At 37.8% G+C, this 20,677-nt stretch overlaps 3 protein-coding genes across 4 annotated transcripts; 1 reads left to right on the top strand and 2 right to left on the bottom strand.

The window, feature by feature from the left end:
• Positions 1 to 368: 368 nt before the first annotated feature.
• Positions 369 to 3,928, bottom strand: LOC103512983 (nuclear receptor-binding factor 2). The gene is made up of 4 exons (XM_008477792.3): positions 3,703 to 3,928; positions 3,227 to 3,411; positions 2,734 to 2,859; positions 369 to 1,874 (listed from the first exon to the last, which is right to left on the bottom strand). The coding sequence occupies exons 1-4, from the start codon at positions 3,748 to 3,750 to the stop codon at positions 1,544 to 1,546; spliced, it is 690 nt and encodes a 229-aa protein (XP_008476014.1). The 5' UTR covers positions 3,751 to 3,928; the 3' UTR covers positions 369 to 1,543.
• Positions 3,929 to 4,826: 898 nt separating this feature from the next.
• LOC103512984 (uncharacterized protein C14orf119) lies at positions 4,827 to 8,897 on the top strand. Of its 2 annotated transcripts, none has more exons than XM_026826311.1 (2): positions 4,827 to 5,159; positions 8,374 to 8,897. In XM_026826311.1, the coding sequence occupies exon 2, from the start codon at positions 8,431 to 8,433 to the stop codon at positions 8,869 to 8,871; it is 441 nt and encodes a 146-aa protein (XP_026682112.1). In that variant the 5' UTR covers positions 4,827 to 5,159; positions 8,374 to 8,430; the 3' UTR covers positions 8,872 to 8,897. The 2 variants fall into 2 exon arrangements, with proteins under 2 accessions (XP_026682112.1, XP_026682113.1); XM_026826312.1 differs by having other exon boundaries at positions 4,827 to 5,191; positions 8,406 to 8,897.
• LOC103512985 (larval/pupal cuticle protein H1C-like) lies at positions 5,441 to 19,982 on the bottom strand. The gene is made up of 2 exons (XM_008477794.2): positions 19,948 to 19,982; positions 5,441 to 6,058 (listed from the first exon to the last, which is right to left on the bottom strand). The coding sequence occupies exons 1-2, from the start codon at positions 19,957 to 19,959 to the stop codon at positions 5,546 to 5,548; spliced, it is 525 nt and encodes a 174-aa protein (XP_008476016.1). The 5' UTR covers positions 19,960 to 19,982; the 3' UTR covers positions 5,441 to 5,545.
• Between the last annotated feature and the right edge of the window lie 695 nt (positions 19,983 to 20,677).

Below are 20,677 nucleotides of genomic sequence, written 5' to 3'. Positions count from 1 at the left end.
AGGGCGAACTTTGTCCTAAACAGATGAGGTTCGTTCTCGGAACGGCTGGATTTCGAGTATCCTGTCCTTGTCTTCGATTTCAGGACAGTAAGGCCTACATTGTTAGAATTTCTTCTATCAAACCTCTTGGGAGAAAAAAATAGTGAAAGATTGTTGTTACAACTCTGTAAAGATTTTCATAGTAATTTGTAAAGAATTATGAACATTGTATTCCATGTAAATAAAAATAAAGTTTATTTTCTATTCTTAAACAATGAATAATAACAATAATAACTCTATGAAAATGCATTAATAATTTAATAACTTACTAATCTAATAATTAAAGGTTAGAACTAAAAACAATAGTTAGGAATGTAGGTAGGAATATGTTTTAGTACGAAAGATCAAATACATTGTAATCCTTAGGTTGGAAAACTGACCACTGGTCCACTGGTCCAATGGAAACTGAGCACTAGACCTTTGATGGTTGGGAATGCGCTACCTTGGATTTCCAACGGTTTAGTACAGGCGCTACCACGCCACCAAATGGTTGAACTTATTCCATTGCAATTCAACACCTATAAATACACATCCTAAAAGTAAATATAGAAATATGAAGACACGATCATCATAATGTGCTAAGTGCCAAAAAGTTCAAACTGAGATAATGAGGTTTTTCTTCCTGGTTTATCCACGGGCACATACCACCACCCCCATCTATCGGGATTTTTTTATTTTTTATTTATTTATTTTTTTTTTTGAACGTTGTGGAGCTTAGCGCGTTTTACAGAGTATGTTCACTGGTACAGTACGTGAATCCGTACCTAACTCAAATTATTTTATATTTTTGGCACTTAGCACATTATTGATGATCGGTCTTCATATCATAAATGCCATTATACCTAACTGTAAACTTGTTCGTTATCGTTCGTTATCACAACGCTACCTAGAGCTATATAGGTATAGCAGATAATAATAAACTCACTCTAATATACAAAATAAAACTCAAAACAAAACCAACCTCTCAATCACAGATAAATCTTAATCACAGGCTAAATCCGAACCTCTCACTTGTACTATATACTTGTACGGATTATAGGTAAATCTATCTAACAGATTTCACTTTCTAATTTTTATTGAACAAAAAAATACCCATATTTAAATTTACCTCAATTCTAGCTTGTAAAGGTAGAGACACGCTACTATCACGTCCCGTAAGCTCAAGTGACCTGATAGTAAGTGTGTTTCTAGTTTCCACCTTAATCATTATCCCTTTCAAGAATAATTGGGCACAGTTTGAAAAAAAAAAAGAAAGTCCCAATTTAGACCGATGAAGTTTGCTACACACGCTACGAGTTTTTTCTTTCTTTTTTTTCTAATAGGTGTGGACATTCAACTGTAAGATCCTTGTACTTCGAGTACCAATGGAAAACTGTGCGATCTATCGCGTATTTTCCATACCACACAGGAACATGTTTAGAACGCCGCCCCGACGCTTTGACAACACAAAACCGCTCAGACCGCTTGGGAAAAGCCGCCTGGATAGACTCCATCACCCTTATGTTTACTTCGGGTCCAAAGTCGAATCCTGCGACTCCCAAATGTCCGACGGCGAGCTAAAGTTCGACCCCTCGTAAAACTTAAGCCGCGTTCTAAGGCCTGCTATCGTACGGTCCTTCTCACTCAGTTCATTCATAAGCTGTTTGATCAGCTTCTTGAGCTGAATATTTATCGTGTGCAGTTCTTCGATGACATTCTTGTCGGTTTTGGGCAGTTTGGTGCCCGCTGGTTTTCCACCGCTAGAGGGCGTGATACCAGGGAGGGAGGAGTGGGGTGGAATGTCGGTTTTGTTTACGACTAGCATGTCCAGGAGGCTGTCGGCTTCCTCCATGGTTCTGGAACGAAACACAAACAATTAGAAAATTATGTAGATTTTTAAGATCCAAACTCGCTTGCTCACGACAGTACTTGGTTCAAAAGGAATTGCTCGAGCATCATGAGCACGTTGCCCTCTGAAATGATGTTAGATGAAGTGTTTTATTTTAAAAACTCGGAACGGCTGGCTTTCTCCTATCCTGTCTTCCTTCTCTCTTCGATTTCGGGACGATAAGACCATAGATCATTATTAAAATGTAAAAAATATGAAACTCATGAATATCATTATTAAAATGTAAAAAAATGCAGTTTCTTTTGTTATTATGTCACAACTTTGGTGCTCACTGCAGCATTGTAGGATTTTCCCAATATCTCAATAATCCTAACATCAAATGTTTACCTACCATGCTGGCACCGGTTGCTATGTGCATTTATATCTCATAGCTACTCATTTTCCTCACGAGGCTGAGTGGGCCCCACAACAGCCAGTCACAGAATCAATCATTTGACCTCTCCAAATGACTTGACCCCACTGGGAATTGAACCCGGGTCTCTCACATGCAAGGCGAGTGCAGTGACCACTATGCCATGGGAGCTGACTGAATATCATTATTATCATACTATTATCTTCAATTTATTGTCAAAACTAAGGCAGCTCCAAGCATCATCATCTTAAAGTTAAAGGATAGAATGACAGTAGATGTTTAGAAAGGTTTCGATAAAAAGTAGGTACCAGTTCTTTCCAGGTTCATGCTGAGCAGTGTTGACCTATGAACCTACCTGCCTTGAATTTTGGCCAATTTGAATATTAGAATAGGAAAAATAGAAGAAAAGAGATTACTGAAGTCCTGGAACTATCCTAACAGTGTAGGTACTAACCTAAATATAGCTTTCTGGATTTCATTGCTATTGTCTTCACTTGATGTAGCCATGATGTCTTGTCTTGCTTTCATTAGTTGATGATCAATGATTTTCTTCCTTATTTCATGCTGAGTCTTCTTAAATCTAGGAAAAACACACAAGAGAAATATATAAATAAGATGATGAAGAACTTGATACCTATGTGAGCCCTTTAAAATGCTAAATTACTTAAAAAAAAAAAAAAAAAAAAAAAAAAAAAAAAAAAAAAAAAAAATGGGTTTGTTGATAGAGAGAACACCAGAGGTCTTATCATCCTGAAATTGAGGAGAGGACAACAATAAGATAGGAGAAAGCCAGCCATTCCAAGAACAAACCTTACCTGTTTAGGATAAAGGTTGTACCAAGCAGAACTTGAACTCATGACTTATCCAAGCCAAGTGTACTTTCAAGCTAACTCAGCTCCTCAGCTGGTTTCATCAGACTTTAAAACACTTTGCAAGATTAAACTTACTGCACAAAATCTTTCTGTTTCTTGTGATATTCAAGCTGAAGTGTTAGAGACTGCACAGCCTGAGTGACGGTGGTTATCTTGAGGGCTTCTAACAAGTATTCCTTGGCCTTATCATGCTCTAGAACAGCTTCGTCAAATTGCATCTGCAGAAGTTTCTTTTCAGCCTGTCTGCCATGCTTGTGAGCCTGAAAGAAAAGGACAAGAATGAAATAAAGATTACTATTTTTTACAATACAGACATTTGAAGAGAGAATGAGTTAATCTTATAAGTCAGAATGTCTGAATCTAACTCCCTATACTTGAGGCTCAGGACTACTGTTTCAGGTTGACATGTTTCCAGACCCCTTGTAGATTCGTAGAAGCTTAACCCATCTTTAAGGGATGTTTGCCCACCTAAGCCTTGGAGTGGACTTTTTGTGTATGGACAACCCTGTGCCTAATGATAATTATTGGTTTACAGTGGATTCTAAACTTACCAAATTCAAAGGTCCCTTATTACAGTAGAAAGCTTCCTCATTATTCATGGAGATGTTATCTAGGGGTGAATGAACTCCAAGCTCTGAAGGCTATTTCACAAACATGTAATAGTAATTATTAATGAGGATATATATCAAGGATTGAATTTAATTTTATTAATTGAAGAAAATGGAAGATAGTGAGGATCCTGAGATTGTAGAAAAAAGAAGGGTAACATTTGTTTACTTTTTCTGATCTTTCTACTTTCCAGTGTTGCCGATGCGAAATGCCAACGAGGGAAAGAACGAAGAACGGCGCCTTGAAACGGCTAGAAAGAAGGCAGTATATCCATGGATATACTGCTTTCTCTCTTAATGTCTCTTAATGTCTGGCGCTTACTGCTTTGCTCTTTAGCATGGCAGAGATAATTTTGGGATATACTGCCTTCTTCCTTGTCTGTGCTCCTTGTATCTTCGTTGTTTTTTTTCGTAGACTGTTTTTGATGCGTTTTTTGAATTCTACGCATAAAAATACGTGGGTATAGATATATAACTCAAAATGTCAAATTTTGGACTTACTGCCCTCTTTTTTAGCAGGGCAGAGTATCAGGCTGTGTTTATGCCTTTTTGCGTGTAAAGTTGGCGGGAAATTTGAATTTTTGATTTTTTTTTCTGCAACTTGTACAATCTGAATTCATTTTTTACTTTTTATCTTTAGTTTGCACGTTTATATTATACTTTTCATTTATATTAGCTATTAAAAACAAGCAAATTACAAAGCAAACAAAAATAAATATAAAATGAATTTTAAAAATTGCCGCCGGGACAGCTATCTCACGTCGTCCGAGCTCATCTCAGCCCTGTTCATAACCACGGCCAGAGGCTAGAACGGTCATTTTATTTTCTTCGAAGTTCTTCCTTTTCCTTTCTCTTTTCTTATAATTCGCATCATTTATTCATTATTTCACCTCCGAAAAAAACATTTTCTATAAATGTACCTATAATATTTTTATTTGATATAATATATGATGGTTCAAAATTTTCCCTCACAAGAAAAAGAGGGAGAAATTTCTTCGTTGGGACTCGTTGTGAGAAGCTGGCAACATTGCAACTTTTCGTTGGTGACGTTCGCGTTGGCGTGTTTTTGTTTTCGAGAAGAAATTCGAGAATCGAGAAACTTGTGGTTTGCACACTTTGCACTTCGAAGAAAAAAAGTTGAAAGTTTAATTTTACCTACTTTCTTATCCTCTTTATAGACTTTATCCTTTTATTTTACTGTGGTTTTAAATTACTGTTTCCTCAGTTTCATTTCTATCTAGAGTCTAGACAAATAATTGAAATAGATAATTAAATAATAAAACACTTCGCCGACAATGTTTTAGTGTTAGTTTTTCCTCTTTACCTATTTCTACTGTTTACTTAAAACACTTGAGTATAACTAGGGATTTAAAATAGGTACTACGTTCTGATTAAATAAACTGTAAGTACAGTGTTAGTAACACTTTAGCACATTTCAAACAGTACTGTATATTTTGAAGAGATTTGGTAGAGGGAACTCTAACAACAGAGGTATTATCGTCCCGAAATCGAAGAGAAAAGGGAGACAGGATAGGAGAAAGCCAGCCGTTCCGAGAACAAACTTTATCTGATTAGGATAAAGTTTGCACCGGTCGGGAATTGAACCCGCGACCTAGCGCTTTCAATGCAGAAGCGCTACCTTCCAAGCTAACTATGCTAGCAAATAAATAAATGGCTTGGGTCGAGTGGATTGGAACACATCACATGCCTTCAGGCACACTCCATTTGTCAAGGGTCTAGGATTTCCTTGCCCTTGGCATCAATTTATTTTGAAATGCGTTTTTTCTCAGAAAGCGTAATGCACACCGTATCCGTCGAAGTCAACATGCGACACAACCGCTGCGGGTGAATACGGAGCCTTCACTGCATACGGGGCCACTCCGGCACTCACGGGCGCATGGTACGCTACGGGGCTATACGCTACCGGATGGGCGATACTCTTGACAACAGGGGCGTGGTACGGGTACGGGGCTGCGTATTTGAGCACGGGTGCGGCAGCGTAAGTCACGGGAGCTACGGATTTGACCACCGGCGCGCTGTACACGGGTGCGTGGTAGACTGGCGCATGCGCGTAGGCGATCGCATCGTTGCTAACTCGTGAGTCATATTTCCGTACGCTCGAGAACGGAGTGTCTACGGCCTTGCTGTAGACGGAATGAACGGAGTTGCCGTCCAGTGAGCGGACTACGGATTGGCTCTGGGATCCGACGGCGGAGTGAGCGTAGGAGGGGGTGACGTAGGCGACAGAGGGGTAGTCACCAGCCTGGACGGCGACTAGCAAGCAAGTGAGGAGAGCGAGCTGAAACATTTGCATAGAGCGATTTGTTTCAAAACATAGGAGTGAACAGTGAAAAAACGTCTGAAAAACGATGCTAAGTACCTACCTGATATCTGTAAAATGATGGAGATCATAACTTTCTAATTTTCTGAACCTACTTTTTTGAAGAGGTTTGACAGAGGGAACTGTAACAACGAAGATCTTATCGTTCCTAAATCGAAGAGAGAAGGAGGACAGGATGGAAAAAAGCCAGCCGTTCTGAAACCAGCCAAACCGTATCTGGTCAGGATAAGGTTTGTCCCGGGTGGGAATTGAACCCGCGACCTAGAGCTTACAACGCGCTAACCTCCAAGCTAACCTCACATTTGACAACTGCATACCAAATTTCAAGTCTCTAGCTCTTTCCGTTCTCGAGATATTTTTTTCAAGAATAATAATAAACTGAATATTAAACAAATTAGGTAGGTACATAGGTACTGATTTTCTTTAATCACTATCGAATAAACTACGGGCTAAAAAATTCTCGGAGGGACGGACCCTGCTTGTTAACACATAACCAGATTCTTTCCATCTATTTGATGAGTCGATTTATCTGATGGGTGGCTTTTGGGTATGATCGAATAACACTTACTTTTGTCCCGTCGCAAAATTACCAAAAATCACATCATAGGTCCTATAACTTCAACTTTTATACGAAATACCCAACCACACTGGAGATTTAGCTCTACCAACGGTGATGCGTTAGAAAAAGGAATTTCAATTGTGTTAAGCATTAAGCACAAATGCTTGTCACAAATGTCGTTCCCAGCTTAATGCACTACGATAATTTTTTTGACATGACTTGGACTCGAACCACCAACCTCCAGATCCAAAGTCCAGCGCGCTTAACACTGCACCACTGAGGTTGGTTGGTGATGCGTTAGAATTTTTACTTTCTATTACTACAGTATAGCGGAGCTATACTAGTAATGAAAGTATTGCAATCGGTCCAATTTTTTTTTTTTAATTATTGTTAATTTTCATCATTTATTTTTCACAGAAACTACAGCTGGACCGCGCATCTCTACACGAATCTAAACGGGGAGACTACAAGCACACGCAGAATGTTATACAGAGACTCCTCTTACTGGGTGAAACAGATAGGGCTGTACAACTCCTACTGGAAACTCAAATCAGCAATGAGAGTTACTATACGGATCAGGGCGAACTTTGTCCTAAACAGATGAGGTTCGTTCTCGGAACGGCTGGATTTCGAGTATCCTGTCCTTGTCTTCGATTTCAGGACAATAAGGCCTACATTGTTAGAATTTCTTCTATCAAACCTCTTGGGAGAAAAAAAAAAGTGAAAGATTGTTGTTACTAATCTGTAAAGATTTTCATAGTAATTTGTAAAGAATTATGAACATTGTATTCCATGTAAATAAAAATAAATAGTTTATTTTCTATTCTTAAACAATGAATAATAACTCTATGAAAATGCATTAATAATTTAATAACTTACTAATAAGTCTAATAATTAAAGGTTAGAACTAAAAACAATACCTAGTTAGGAATGTAGGTAGGAATATGTTTTAGTACGAAAGATAAAATACATTGTAATCCTTCGGTTGGAAAACTGACCACTGGTCCAATGGAAACTGAGCACTAGACCTTTGATGGTTGGGAATGCGCTATCTTGGATTTCCAACGGTTTAGTACAGGCACTACCACGTCACCAAATAGTTGAACTTATTCCATTGCAATTCAACACTTATAAATACAAATCCTAAAAGTAAATCTAATATATAAAAAGTAAAAATGAATGTGTGTGTGTTTATTCGAAATTTATGCCTGGCCAAACCACTCATCCGATTGCTATGAAACTTTGTCAACTTATTGCTTGCACTCCCGTGAAGGTTATAGGCTATTTTCCAGTTCGTTTTTGTTAAGCTACGCCGAGCAAGACCACTAAATGGATGAGTGACATGAACGGCCATGCCTTAAGGATTTACTAGCAGAAATCCGGAGCGAAGCGATGGGTTTCGGCTAGTAGTCTATAGAAATATCATAAATACCATTATACCTAACTGTAAACTTGTTCGTAATCGTTCATTATCACAACGCTACCTAGAGCTATAGGTATAGCAGATAATAATAAACTCACTCTAATATACAATATAAAACTCTATCTAGACTTTGTTCAAGTATATATAATTAAATAATAAAACACTTCGCCGACAATGTTTTAGTGTTATTTCCTCTTTACCTATTTCTACTGTTTACTTAAAACACTTGAGTATAACTGAATACCTAACTAGGGATTTAAAAAAATAGGTACTACGTTCTGATTAAATAAACTGTAAGTACAGTGTTAGTAACACTTTAGTACATTTCAAACTAAAGTCCAAGTTATCATGGGTTCTGCTAGCAACGACTTCACACCAACATTCCAAACACAACTCAGATATCTAAATCAATGGTTTCTTGAATGGAGTGAAATGCAGAGGTGTGATTTCCTACCCATCCTGTTGAACAAATTTTCTTCCAAGAGCACCATGAATGGAATTATTCCCAGCTTGGAAAGTCTGAGTACTGAGGAAAACAACCGTCCACCAAGCTTATTCCAGTGCCGTATTAAACTCTTCCATGATTGGACAACAAACTGGACTGATATTGAGAAAGAGCAGTTTGTCAACTCTCTGAAAAGTATAGATGAAGAATTCATGAAGAAATATGATGAAGAGCTAATGTTGTCAAGTAGTGATAAATTAGAAACCAATAATAACGTTAAAGAAATCATAACAAATGGAGATCACAAAGAACAAGATGTAGACTTGGAAGATAATATTATCTAAGTCACCTTTGAATGAACTATGGCCAAACAATGATGCTATCATTCCACAAAGAACAAGATGTAGACTTGGAAGATAATATTATCTAAGTCACCTTTGAATGAACTATGGCCAAACAATGATGCTATCATTCATATTTCCGTAAATTCTACTGTTCATAGTCCAAAGTATGTTGTTTGGAACCCAAATCTAAATTCACACTGATTGTTTTACAATTACAAATTACTTAAGGTGCATATTATGTAAGGTCACATTGAACTTGAAGTTAGAGACTTATTCATAGGTGTTTCCCAGCACCTAACGTTTAAATTGAACAATCAACCATGAAAGTATTTGATCACTTTTTTTTATCTTAAGCCCTTGTATGATGTGTCATATAAATTTAAAAAAAAAAATGTTCTGAACCTAATTGGGTAAATTTAGTACCTACAGAAGTAGGTTTATCTCTCTTAATTAGTAATAGGTAGGAAAATAACCACTATGAAAATGTATGTTTTAACAAGTATTTGGTGTTTCCTAGCTGTTGGCAGTATTTTACTTGTATACAATAGGTTTAGTGATCACATAACTAATATAACCATGTCATTTAATAGATGTATAGGTGTAGTAGGTACTTAGTATTATTTGATTTTGTAGTTAAGTAGATCTACTACTTAGTATAGTACTATTCTATTTTGTAGTTAAGTATACTTACTCACTAACTGATGAACTTTTTTTCTCAGTTATAAAACTCATACCTACTGTAGCTAAATGTGAGGTAGCTTTTCAAAATTGTGATGTAGGACTCAATTTATATTACAATAATGTAACTCCAATTACTTAGGTAGGGTATCTTGAATAGCTTCCAAGGGCCATTGGTCTGTTTCAAAAATGACTGCACATCCCACTCCTTGCTTTATACTTAGGGTGACCATAATTTTTTTGGCCCAAAGCGGGACGCAGTCCTTTTTGGACAAGGGGGGGGGTGAGGTACAAACATATTTTATACCCACCTGGTTAGGTGGGTATAAAATATGTATATACCCACTTAACTAGGTAGGTATAAACATAAAAAACACAAAGACATATTGTACAATATTGGAATCGTAAAATGGAATTTTTCCCGAGCTCATTGCTCTCAATGATAATATTAGGTTCGGACCAGCTAAAGCGGGACAATATCGGGACTTTGGGCGAAAGCGGGACATTTTAGCGTCCCCAGAGGATTTCTCGGGACAGCGGGACCAGAGGCTCCAAAGCGGGACTGTCCCGCCGAAAGCGGGACGTATGGTCAGCCTATTTATACTCCACATGCAGAAAATATTCACGTATGAGTGGGAGTACAGAGTCATTTGTAGAATAGGGCCCAAGTTGACAGTCTCATGTTGACTTTAAATTGGTCCATTTTTTGGACATTTTATTCTTGTATCTGCTCATGTGCAGACATCCTAAATACATTTCAACATAAATCTATCAGGAGGCTAGATAAGTTAGTAGGTACATACTTCAGTAATAGTACAAGTATTATGTCAAACATTCCAAGTAATGAGAATTTATGAAATTGTATCTTTTTCAAAGAATTTGTGTATTTGCATTATTTTTACTAAATATTAGCCACAGAACAATATTTTTTTTTTCTGCATTTCTTTGTTGTAGGCAAGTATTAGGTATTAGGTACCTACCTATGCAGAAATTGTTTCTCTGGCTAAACTCATGACTTTGGTCTAACCATTTTTACACCAGGAACTATTTGATGAGCTCATTGTTGGACTTTTTTTTTCGAAGTTGAGCTTTAAAGTTTTTGAATGGCAGTTGATTGTAGAGTATTAATGTACAAAAGTGTGTAGATTTTTTGTCTACCTCAGGCAATAGATGAAAGATCCCTGTTTGAAAGGAAGACAGAAAGATTCAAAATGTTATTGATGTAAAAATGTACTAGAAATTGAACATTCCTATGTGAGACTTTTTTTTCCTTCATTTTTCTATGTTAATGTAGTTAAGAAAGAGACTTTTATTTTATTTTACTTTGTAATTAGGTATTCCAGCTCTTTTTATAGTTCGTTTATATGTAAATATCAAAAAAAAATATTCTATTCTATTTACCTATCTATCTACTCTGACCTTTTTTTCTAATTTGATTTGTATACCTAAATATTATTTAATTTTAGACTTGGTTTTATAATTTCGAAATTAATGAAATTTTATTTTTTAGTTTACAAAGTAAATTCAATATTAATATTTCTAAAGCTAAAAAAAAACTATAATCTTTTCATGTTCTCATTTTCTAAAAACACTGTACCTAGGTGTCTTGTAGCTTTTTTTTTAGACTCGACCCTTTCTTTAACGACCCTTGACTTTGGTCATATCAGGGTTTTCTTCGCTATTTCACTGGGGTTTTAAGCCCCTCACCTATCCTGTTTAGGGCCTGGAAAAGCCAGCATCAATGAAGTTCTATGAAAAATTGTAGAATTGAACGACGACTACCTACCTACTTCTCAGTTCCTATCTCGAATCTTGGAATTTCCTGTTATGTAACAATCCCTGAACAAGGATCTTTCAAGATTGACCAATAAAGGTAAAAGCGAGGGTGGCTACCCGATAACAATTAAACCAAGGTAGGTCTCTTCGTTGAAATTGAGAGCTTCTATTGAAAAAGGACATAGCCCTACTTGTCAGCCTAACTCCATACACAAAAAGCCCACTGTCACGTTTAGGTGTAGGGACAAACAGCCTTAAAGGACGAGTTAAGCTTATACGAATCTAGCCCTACATGGGCCCTTTTTGGGTAAAACGTCTTTTCTGATAAGAAATGTTGGTCAGAGTCAGTTCCCAAAAGAATCATATTGATATCTCCATTATTTATTAAAATACTACCTACACGAGTTTTTGTAAAAATCCTCCCAATACTTTTCAATGGAATTGTTTTACTCAAAATTCGGTTTCGTCTTAGAGAGTTAGAGCCCTTATTTAATAAACCCTTCAATTCGGAGGTTGAATCAATTGAATTTCTGGCCTCCTCTGTCAATAGAACTTTGTCATTGTTAACTTCCATTATCATCCATTTCAATAGAAAACAGACAGGGTGGATCACTCATCAGCCTCAATAGTAGTGCTTTCGCTACGATGTGGAATACCTAATGGTCGAGGGAACCGTTGTCGAGTCCTGCCGGTGACATAAAATACCTACCTTATGGAGAGGTAAACTATTCTCAAGATTAATTTCAGACAAATAAGTTCCTTCTTTACTTATTTATCTACAGGGTAGACCACCAGAGTTTACAAAGCTCGAATCGGTACGACATTTTGAGAAGAGAAACATTAGGTTTTTTGTAAATTAATATTATTGACTAATTGACTATTAGGTTTTTAGATAGGTACCTAATGATTTATGTCTGCCAGTTCACCCGGTATGCGTATTTTCTATGTTGTGATTTTATTTGAAAGATAAACAAGAGTAGTACAGATATCGCACATGAATTTCTTCATTGCACATAATAATCTATTATTAACTTTGGATCTCAACCCGTTGCCATCTCGAGTGACCGAATGAGGAGGTCGCCAGTAAAAATTGCTCAATTATACGTAGATACCTAGAAAAGGAACTAGAGTCTACCGAACAAAACTATCCTAATATCATTCTATAACTTTTTTTTTCTGAAGACTTACCTTTACCTATCTATGAGTAATTTATTGTAGGATGTGCTGATGTGAAAAGGTTGTAGAACTGAATGTGTGAAGCACGTCACACATCATCTTTTTTTCTCCCGTGATTCTGTTACTGATCGAGAACTATCTGTGTTTAATCTTTTTATTTTTACTGTTAAATCATATCTAAAGTTTTTCTCATTGCAAATTCTTATCTATGTATAGGGCCATAGTACATACATATGTATACCTACTACCTACATAACCGTTATCTGTTCTCCAAAGGGTTAAGTAATTAGGGCGAGTAATGTTAAGGTCTAATCTTGAGGCTACAGATTTAGGTCTGGGTTTGGTAATTCCAACCATCAGAAGCTTGTTTTTCTAGTGAATTCAATTCACAAATCATATAAGGCAAAAGGTAATCAGTCACATAATTCTGTCTTCAGTCCGTGGTATGACGAACTTTGGTTCAGACAGAACACGTACAAGAGTTGCACGTATTTGGGTGGTACCGCTGTTAGCAGAGGATGAAGAAATGGTAGGTAATTTTGTTGAGCTATTGGGACAACAATAGGTGTATGTCCCAATTTTATTCCTTAATGGGTTTGTCTATTTTTACTTTCTATTTTAAATTTTATTCGCCAGCCTTCAAGAGTTGCACGTATTTGGGTGGTACCCGTGTTAGCAGAGGATGAAGAAATGGTAGGTAATTTTGTTGAGCTATTGGGACAACAATAAGGTGTATGTCTATGTCCCAATTTTATTCCTTAATGGGTTTGTCTATTTTTACTTTCTATTTTAAATTTTATTCGCCAGCCTAGTAAGCTTGGAGCTTAGTGAGCTTGCCTTCTAAGAGCCAGGTTGCTGGTTCGATTCCACGGAACTTTATCCAAAACAGATAGGGTTCGTTCTCGGAACGGCTGGCTTTTTCCTATCCTGTCCTCCTTCTCTCTTCCATTTCGGGACGATAAGACTTTTGTAGTTACGTACAGCTCCCTCTGTCAAACCTGTTGCGCAAAAAGTTGCGAAAATACATGCAGATATAACTTTGCTTCGACTCCTCATTTTATCTTTCCCACTACGCCAATATCCTGCATGTGGCAGGACTGACAAAATTCCCGGAGGAAGAGAAGGAGAGTGGGAAGGAAGACGATAAGGGTTAGTGACTGCGTTAGGTTGAGGGTTCGATTCATCCTAAATACACTGGAAAACTACGACAAACCGTTCTTGAGATATTTTGTATACCACCTTTTCCCATGTAAACCTGTACGTTCGTACAGACCATGGGCTAGGGAACTGTAACTGCTATGGTCTTATCGTCCCGAAATCGAAGAGAGAGGGAAGACAGGATAGGAGAAAGCCAGCCGTTCCGAGAACAAACATTATCCCATCAGGATAAAAATCCGCCCCGGGCGGGAATCGAACCCGCGGCCTAGCGCTTACAAGGCAGACGCACTACCAACTAAGCTAGCTAGGCTGGCTTATAGGATCTTTTAGGAACCATAAGATTTCCTTTCGGGAACGGAACCAATTCCAATGGCACGCCATCTTGAATTTATCCATGAGCTGGGTTTCTCCTATCCTGTCTTCCTTCTCTCTTCGATTTCGGGACGATAAGACCTTAGCAGTTACAGTTCCCTCTGTCAAACATCTTTAAAAAAAAAAAAAAAATAGACTTAAGATTTCCTTTTGGGAACGGAACCAATTCCAATAGTGCGCCATCTTGAATTTAACGATGATTTAGTACAGGCGCCATCACGCCAAAAGAGGGGAAATGAGTTTCAGAAGAGGGGGGAAATTCTGAAAGGAAAATACGACTAGGTATATGAACGATCTAAATATAAAGAACGATCCAAGCTATACAATGCAATGTTTAGACTGCCGGACAAATGAAAAAACAACATTGATTTGATTAACAAACATTCATAAGCCCTATGTAAATCCCCAGCCTAGTTTCCCCTTTGCCATAGTATGGCCTTCTTTCCCTTAGTCCCCTACAGGATAGAGACCCAGGCCCAAATTGTAACCTGACCCCAACTACCCCTTCGCCCCATACACAAAAAGCCCCATCTGAGGCGTAGGTTTAGGGGCTAGACAGCCCTAAAGGATGGGTTAAGCTTCGGCGAATCTACCCCTTCTCTCCCCTAACTCCTCCCCCCCTCCCCTCACAGGACAATGACCCCGGGGGCAATGCATCGAGTCGCTTCGCGTCATTCTTCGCTCACCGCCGCATGCCGCGCTTCGGTGAGGCGCACCACAAGCGCGTCCCCACGCCCATGAAAAAGCGCCGCCCCTCCAACCCGAAAAAGTTCCCCGATGACCCGCCCACGCCTTCGTCGGAAAACGAAGACGACCGACTCGACCCGACCGGTTCCGACTACGACCGACTGAACCCGAGTGGCGCTGACTCCGCCCAAAAAGACCCGAAGCCCCTTGGAGTCCCAGATCCGTACTACCCGATCTATCTCCCGATTGACCAGGCGTTCAAGGCCAAGTATGTGTTCCACCATAGGCGGGGCAAGACGTTCCAGGAACGGGTGTATGTGTTCTTGGAGCATCCGTGCGGCTGGATTTGTTTCATCTATCATTTTGCCGTGTAAGTATACCGCTCCGTTATTTGTGTTAACCTTTTCCTGATGTTTGTCTTTTTTTTCCTTCTTCTTCTTCTTCTTCTTCTTTTGTGTTACATTACTTGTACTTGTCTTATGGGGGGGCTTATTTTCGGAATTTGTATGAGTGAAGTCCAGTATCTACGACAATTTGCCTATGTAATTGCAATATCCCAGACTTCAGTATTTGGTAATTGGGATATCTAGGTACTGATGTTTATTAATACATACGCTATTATGTTTTATTAGGTGGATGGATGGATAGATTGTTACTTATTTATTGAGTAAAATAGAAATAGCAAATACCTATAGTTTATCCAGATCAATGTGACAGCATTCGACGCCGTCAATCGATGGTCTATGACTAAGTTATCCCCATCCGTGGCACAAGCTTTTCCCCATCCGTGGCACAAGCTCTGCTTATACGGATGGGTATACCATTTATATGAAAAATGTATGTTCTGAGTTTTTTGTCAATCAAATATAAATGGAAACTTGTAAAAAAAAAAAAAAGCTCTGCTTATACGGATGGGTATACCATTTATATGAAAAATGTATGTTCTGAGTTTTTTTGTCAATCAAATATAAATGGAAACTTGTAAAAAAAAAAAGTGAATCTATGTTGCCGAGGCAGTGGACGGTTTCAGTGGACCATCGATTGACGGCGTCGACCATGTTTGGACACAGCTTTACTCATACTAACCTAACCTTTACTCACGTACACCAATAGAATAGTTAATAGAAGATAATAGAATATACCTTGTTTATCTTGCTGGAATTTTTGATAAACTCTCTCTTCTAAAATGCAGAGGTAGAGCTCTAAGTTCAGAGGTTGGATTCCAGAACAGGTAAGGTGGATATTGCCTCAGCAAGTTGATAGAGATCCAATTAGATGTAAGCCAAAACTGACTCAAACCTGCTAGTTATCTACTAATTGCCAAGATAAGATAGTGTTGATTTGTTGTCTAGAAAACAAACAGGCTTCCAAATTGGTGTTGAAGTGATATCATAACTTGTCTAGATTCTAGGAACACGCTATCATTCGGATCATACGTTAGTCATTGTAGGCTTATAGTAGGTAATACGTTAATTCGTTTAAAGGAGGAGTGATACTGACAACGGTCTAGAATTCGGATTACATCCATTTTTGTCGGGTTATATGTATCTACAGGGTGTCTCGAACGACTGTACAACGCTTGAGGGTTGATGCAGGACCTAAAAGGGCTACCAGAAAAAAACCTATTTGGTCAGATCCGATTTTCAACAGAGGCGAAGTTAAGCATTGTACAGTCGTTCGGGGGATATCCTATGTATATACGTCTCGAAAATGGTAGGTAATTTTGTTGAGCTATTGGGACAACAATAGGTGTATGTCCCAATTTTATTCCTTAATGGGTTTGTCTATTTTTACTTTCTATTTTAAATTTTATTCGCCAGCCTTGTAAGCTTGGAGCTTAGTGAGCTTGCCTTCTAAGAGCCAGGTTGCTGGTTCGATTCCACGGAACTTTATCCAAAACAGATAAGGTTCGTTCTCGGAACGGCTGGCTTTTCCCTATTCCCTGTCCTCCTTCTCTCTTCCATTTCGGGATGATAAGACTTTTGTAGTTACGTACAGCTCCCTCTATCAAACCTGTTGGGCAAAAAGTTAAAATTAAAGAGGACTTAAGAAGAGGGTTGGTATGATCGATTACTTCTATCTATGATTAATATTATAATTATGGTTCGACATTGGACAAGAACTAGAAACAGTTGTTTTCAAGTTCTGATCAGCTGATGGTGACTTTGTCTCAAGTGACAACCAGGGTGATCATCTATTGTTGATTGAAAATTAATTTAAAATATAATAAGTTCACATTGCTGTCTATCTATACTTGGATCTTTGTTATTTTATATTAATGAATAGCTTCAATAATTGAGTAGGTAGTAATTGAATAATTATGATTTATGATAACTAATCCTCCTTCGATGTTTTATTTTTCTTCGGAACTAGACGTAGGTACCTAAAATACATTAATACATAATTACATATACCTAGGGTGTCCAAAAATCAAAGTACGAAACTTTCGGTGATTTATTGGTTTTAAATTCAAATGAGAAGTTTTTCTCTAAACAAATGTTCACTTTTCCGTATACCTACCACGCGCAGCGTTGCTTAACTTCAGTGATCCAATGGAAACTGGTGTATTCAACGTGCTACCACCGCTGGCTTAAGCAACATGGGTTGTTTTGATACACCTATACCTACGTAAAGTGTCACAACTGTCATAAGAACAATGACTGTTACAAGATACAATTTGATTAATTGTCTAGGTGAAACAAATTGAGATAATAATTATTTTCTTATTTATCTATCTACTCTCTTAATTATTTTATTTATCTATCTATCTCTTACTCTCTTGTAATCAGAAGATCTTCATAAAACACACGAGAAAGGGCCAAGCCAAAGTTCATCCCAAACAGTCGTGTTGTTAAGCGCCAATGAAATATTTCACTCTCAAGGTGTGTCGTTGATCAACATCGATTCACATCGATCGACGACCGTCGACCTTGTGTCGACGACATAATTATTCAGATTGTGTGTCAGAATTGTGGACACATATTCAGATTGTGTGTCAGAATCTGAATTTTGATTATGTACCTACAACATTAGGAAGAGCTCTCTCATGCTGCGTTTCCACTCACTCGGCATCTGCCGACCAGCATCGTTTTCTCTTTCCATTTGTTAAACAGATCATGCCGATCGGTAAATACCGAGTGAGTGGAAACACACCATCATGTTTCCCACAGCAACACTATCATCCGGACGTAGAGATGTAATCACAGGTCTTGTAGGTACTCGTAATCTGCAGTTAGGTCTAGGTACTCTAGGGTGTTGTATTAGGTATGGTGAACAACTCCTTGGATATATGCCTTCAGCCAGCAAGTTTCACACATATCCTAAAGCTCTGTCTGGCCACACATAGGTAATCGACGCCGTCAATCGATGGTCTATGACTAAGACAGTTATCCCCATCCGTGGCACGTGTTTTGGCACTAAAAACTGACCATCGAAAATTTGACCCGATTACATTACTTTCCTTCCTATAGGATAAGGAAAGTAAAAAGAGCTAGGATACCTATTACTAGATTTGAGCATACCGTTTCTAAGCGGCCTCTAGTAAGATTTACAAGAGACGACAAAACTAGCTCGACGTCCTCTTGAAATCATCATCTTCATTTCTCACGGCACTTTTACCATCACAAGAGATTAGACTGGTGGAACCTGTAGGTATTTACCTACTCTCACTCTTGATCGAACCAGAAATACAATCTAACAGGTTGTAAAGTGTTCGTATTGAGATGATTGAACTTTGTTAAAGTATGCTACCTACCTATCTACCTATAATATTAAAATCTACATAGAATTTAATTTCTATTTCAAATAGGTAGGTAGGTACCTACCTACTTGGTTGGGTAGACCTAATGTAATCCTATTCTTCAAATGGTTTATGGTTATGAATAAATTATTTATTAGACACACCAAACACAGGTGTCCAGTTCAATTAATCAGGTTATTATAAAATTTGTGACGTGAGAGAAATAATGATGGCAGTCCAAATAATTATTTCAGGCACCTAGGTAAGTCTACTGACTAAGACAACTGAGGAACAGGTTGGGTGGTTTTGTTCAGATTCAAAATTCAAATGACAGGTATATAGAATAGAATATACCTTGTTTATACTTCCAGCATAGGACTGAAAAGTCCCTTTACTCTCGCAGTCTAAACAAGGTCTTATATATTTGATTGGTAATGACATTACATTTTATGGAACAATAATAAAATTAAGACCTGTTTAAATTAAAAAAAAAAAACGTTTTATGGACGCTTTATGTCCGCCATTCACGGTCAGACCGTCTGACAGACCTGGGTCTCGCACTTTTTCGCATCCTTTCACCTATTCACCAACCAGTGCGTTGCTTAACTTCAGTGGTACCTACACTGGGAGACTGGGACCTAGTACATTCAACTAGAGTCCGTTATAGTGAACTTATTTGTATGAACGCCTGGTATCTCAAGTGATTATGCAATGTGCAAAGTACAAATAGTAAACAATAATGATCGGATTAATCCCTAACTTGATCCACTTTCTTTGAAAGAGAAAGTACATGCTCAGACTACCTATCAGCCTACCACCTATTTCGGAAGGTAAAAGGTTTCTTCATACCTAGGTACAAAAAAAAGTCCACCCGAACAAGATTTTGATTAGAAATCATCTGAGCCTGTACTTTCTTTTTCAAAGAAAGTGGACCAAGTTAGGGATTATCCGATCATAATAGGATTAACATTCAATAGTAGGTAGTAGGTATTCAAGAAATGAAAAAAAAAACTATTGGGTGTTTAATTATAATACCTAGGTACCTACTAGTTCTAACTAGATATTGATCTCACGAAACAAAACCACTTTTAAACAAGCTGGGCCCGACCCTCCGGGAATTTTTGAGCCCGTAGTTTATTCGATCGTGATTAGAGAAACTACCTATGTAGGTACCTACCTAATTTGTTTAATATTCAGTTTATTATCATTCTTGATTTGATTTTTTAATTTTACTTTCATGTAATGATTTAGAATCAAGAAAACGAAGTTCACCGCGTAAAAAACTACCACACCAAAAACGCTGATTTCGAGGGCGATAAATTACTAGCACTTCTAAAAAGAGAAAAAGTTGACCACTAGGAAAATGTTGAAAATACCGCGATTTATACATACCTACCTATTACCTATGTACTATGTAGGTACTAAAAAGGAAGAAAAATAATAAATACCTACAATACCTACATAGATAAAATGCTCTAAATTCGACTTACTTTGCAGAACATTTCGGTGGTTGGATTTGACACGTTTGTAGACTGATGGTAACTAAGTGCGGACAAAGCGTACTTATATACTGACCCTCTCTCTCTCTCTCTCTCTCTCTCTATGTAATGATTTAAAATCAAGACTAGAGCCCGTTCTCCCTTTGTTCCTTTTAAGTCACCCATCCATTTATTGGCCTTGCTCGGCGTAGCTTAACATAGGTAACGCTAAAAGCGGTCTTAAATTAACGACTGAAGTGTTATCTAAAACTTTCTCGCTTTGTGTGAGAAAATGTGAAAAAAATCCCCCCAAAAAGGAATTTTTTTTGGTTCTCTGGACAAAATTTGCACCACCACTTTCGTTTTCCTGGTAAAAAGACCTTTAATTTGATGTATAGGTCGACCAGGTTTGGATAAGTCCTTCTATGGGGTCAGACACACAGACAGACAGACACACAGACGACACCGAAGCGAATACAATAGCCCGTCCCTTGTACTTTTTTTTATTACTATCGTAATAATAAAGGAAGGACGGGCTAAAAAAGGAGAGATAGGTAAGGAAGAAAAGGTCAGAAGGGAAAGAAAAATTAAAACCCAAAAGAGAAGAGAGGGAAGAACGATGCGATAAGGAATAAGGAAAGATGATAAGGAAAGATGCGGGCTAATAAGGCCAAAGAAAAGGAAGGGAGAGAAAGAGAAAGACAGATAATTACAATCATATTATAATGAAGGTGTATACTGT

The sequence above is a fragment of the Diaphorina citri genome, unplaced genomic scaffold (genome assembly GCF_000475195.1).
Source record: "Diaphorina citri unplaced genomic scaffold, Diaci psyllid genome assembly version 1.1 scaffold908, whole genome shotgun sequence".
In the NCBI taxonomy this organism is placed as follows: Eukaryota; Metazoa; Arthropoda; class Insecta; order Hemiptera; family Psyllidae; genus Diaphorina; species Diaphorina citri.
The sequence above is the reverse complement of the archived record's forward strand: the minus strand, read 5'-3'. Positions and strand labels throughout refer to the sequence as shown.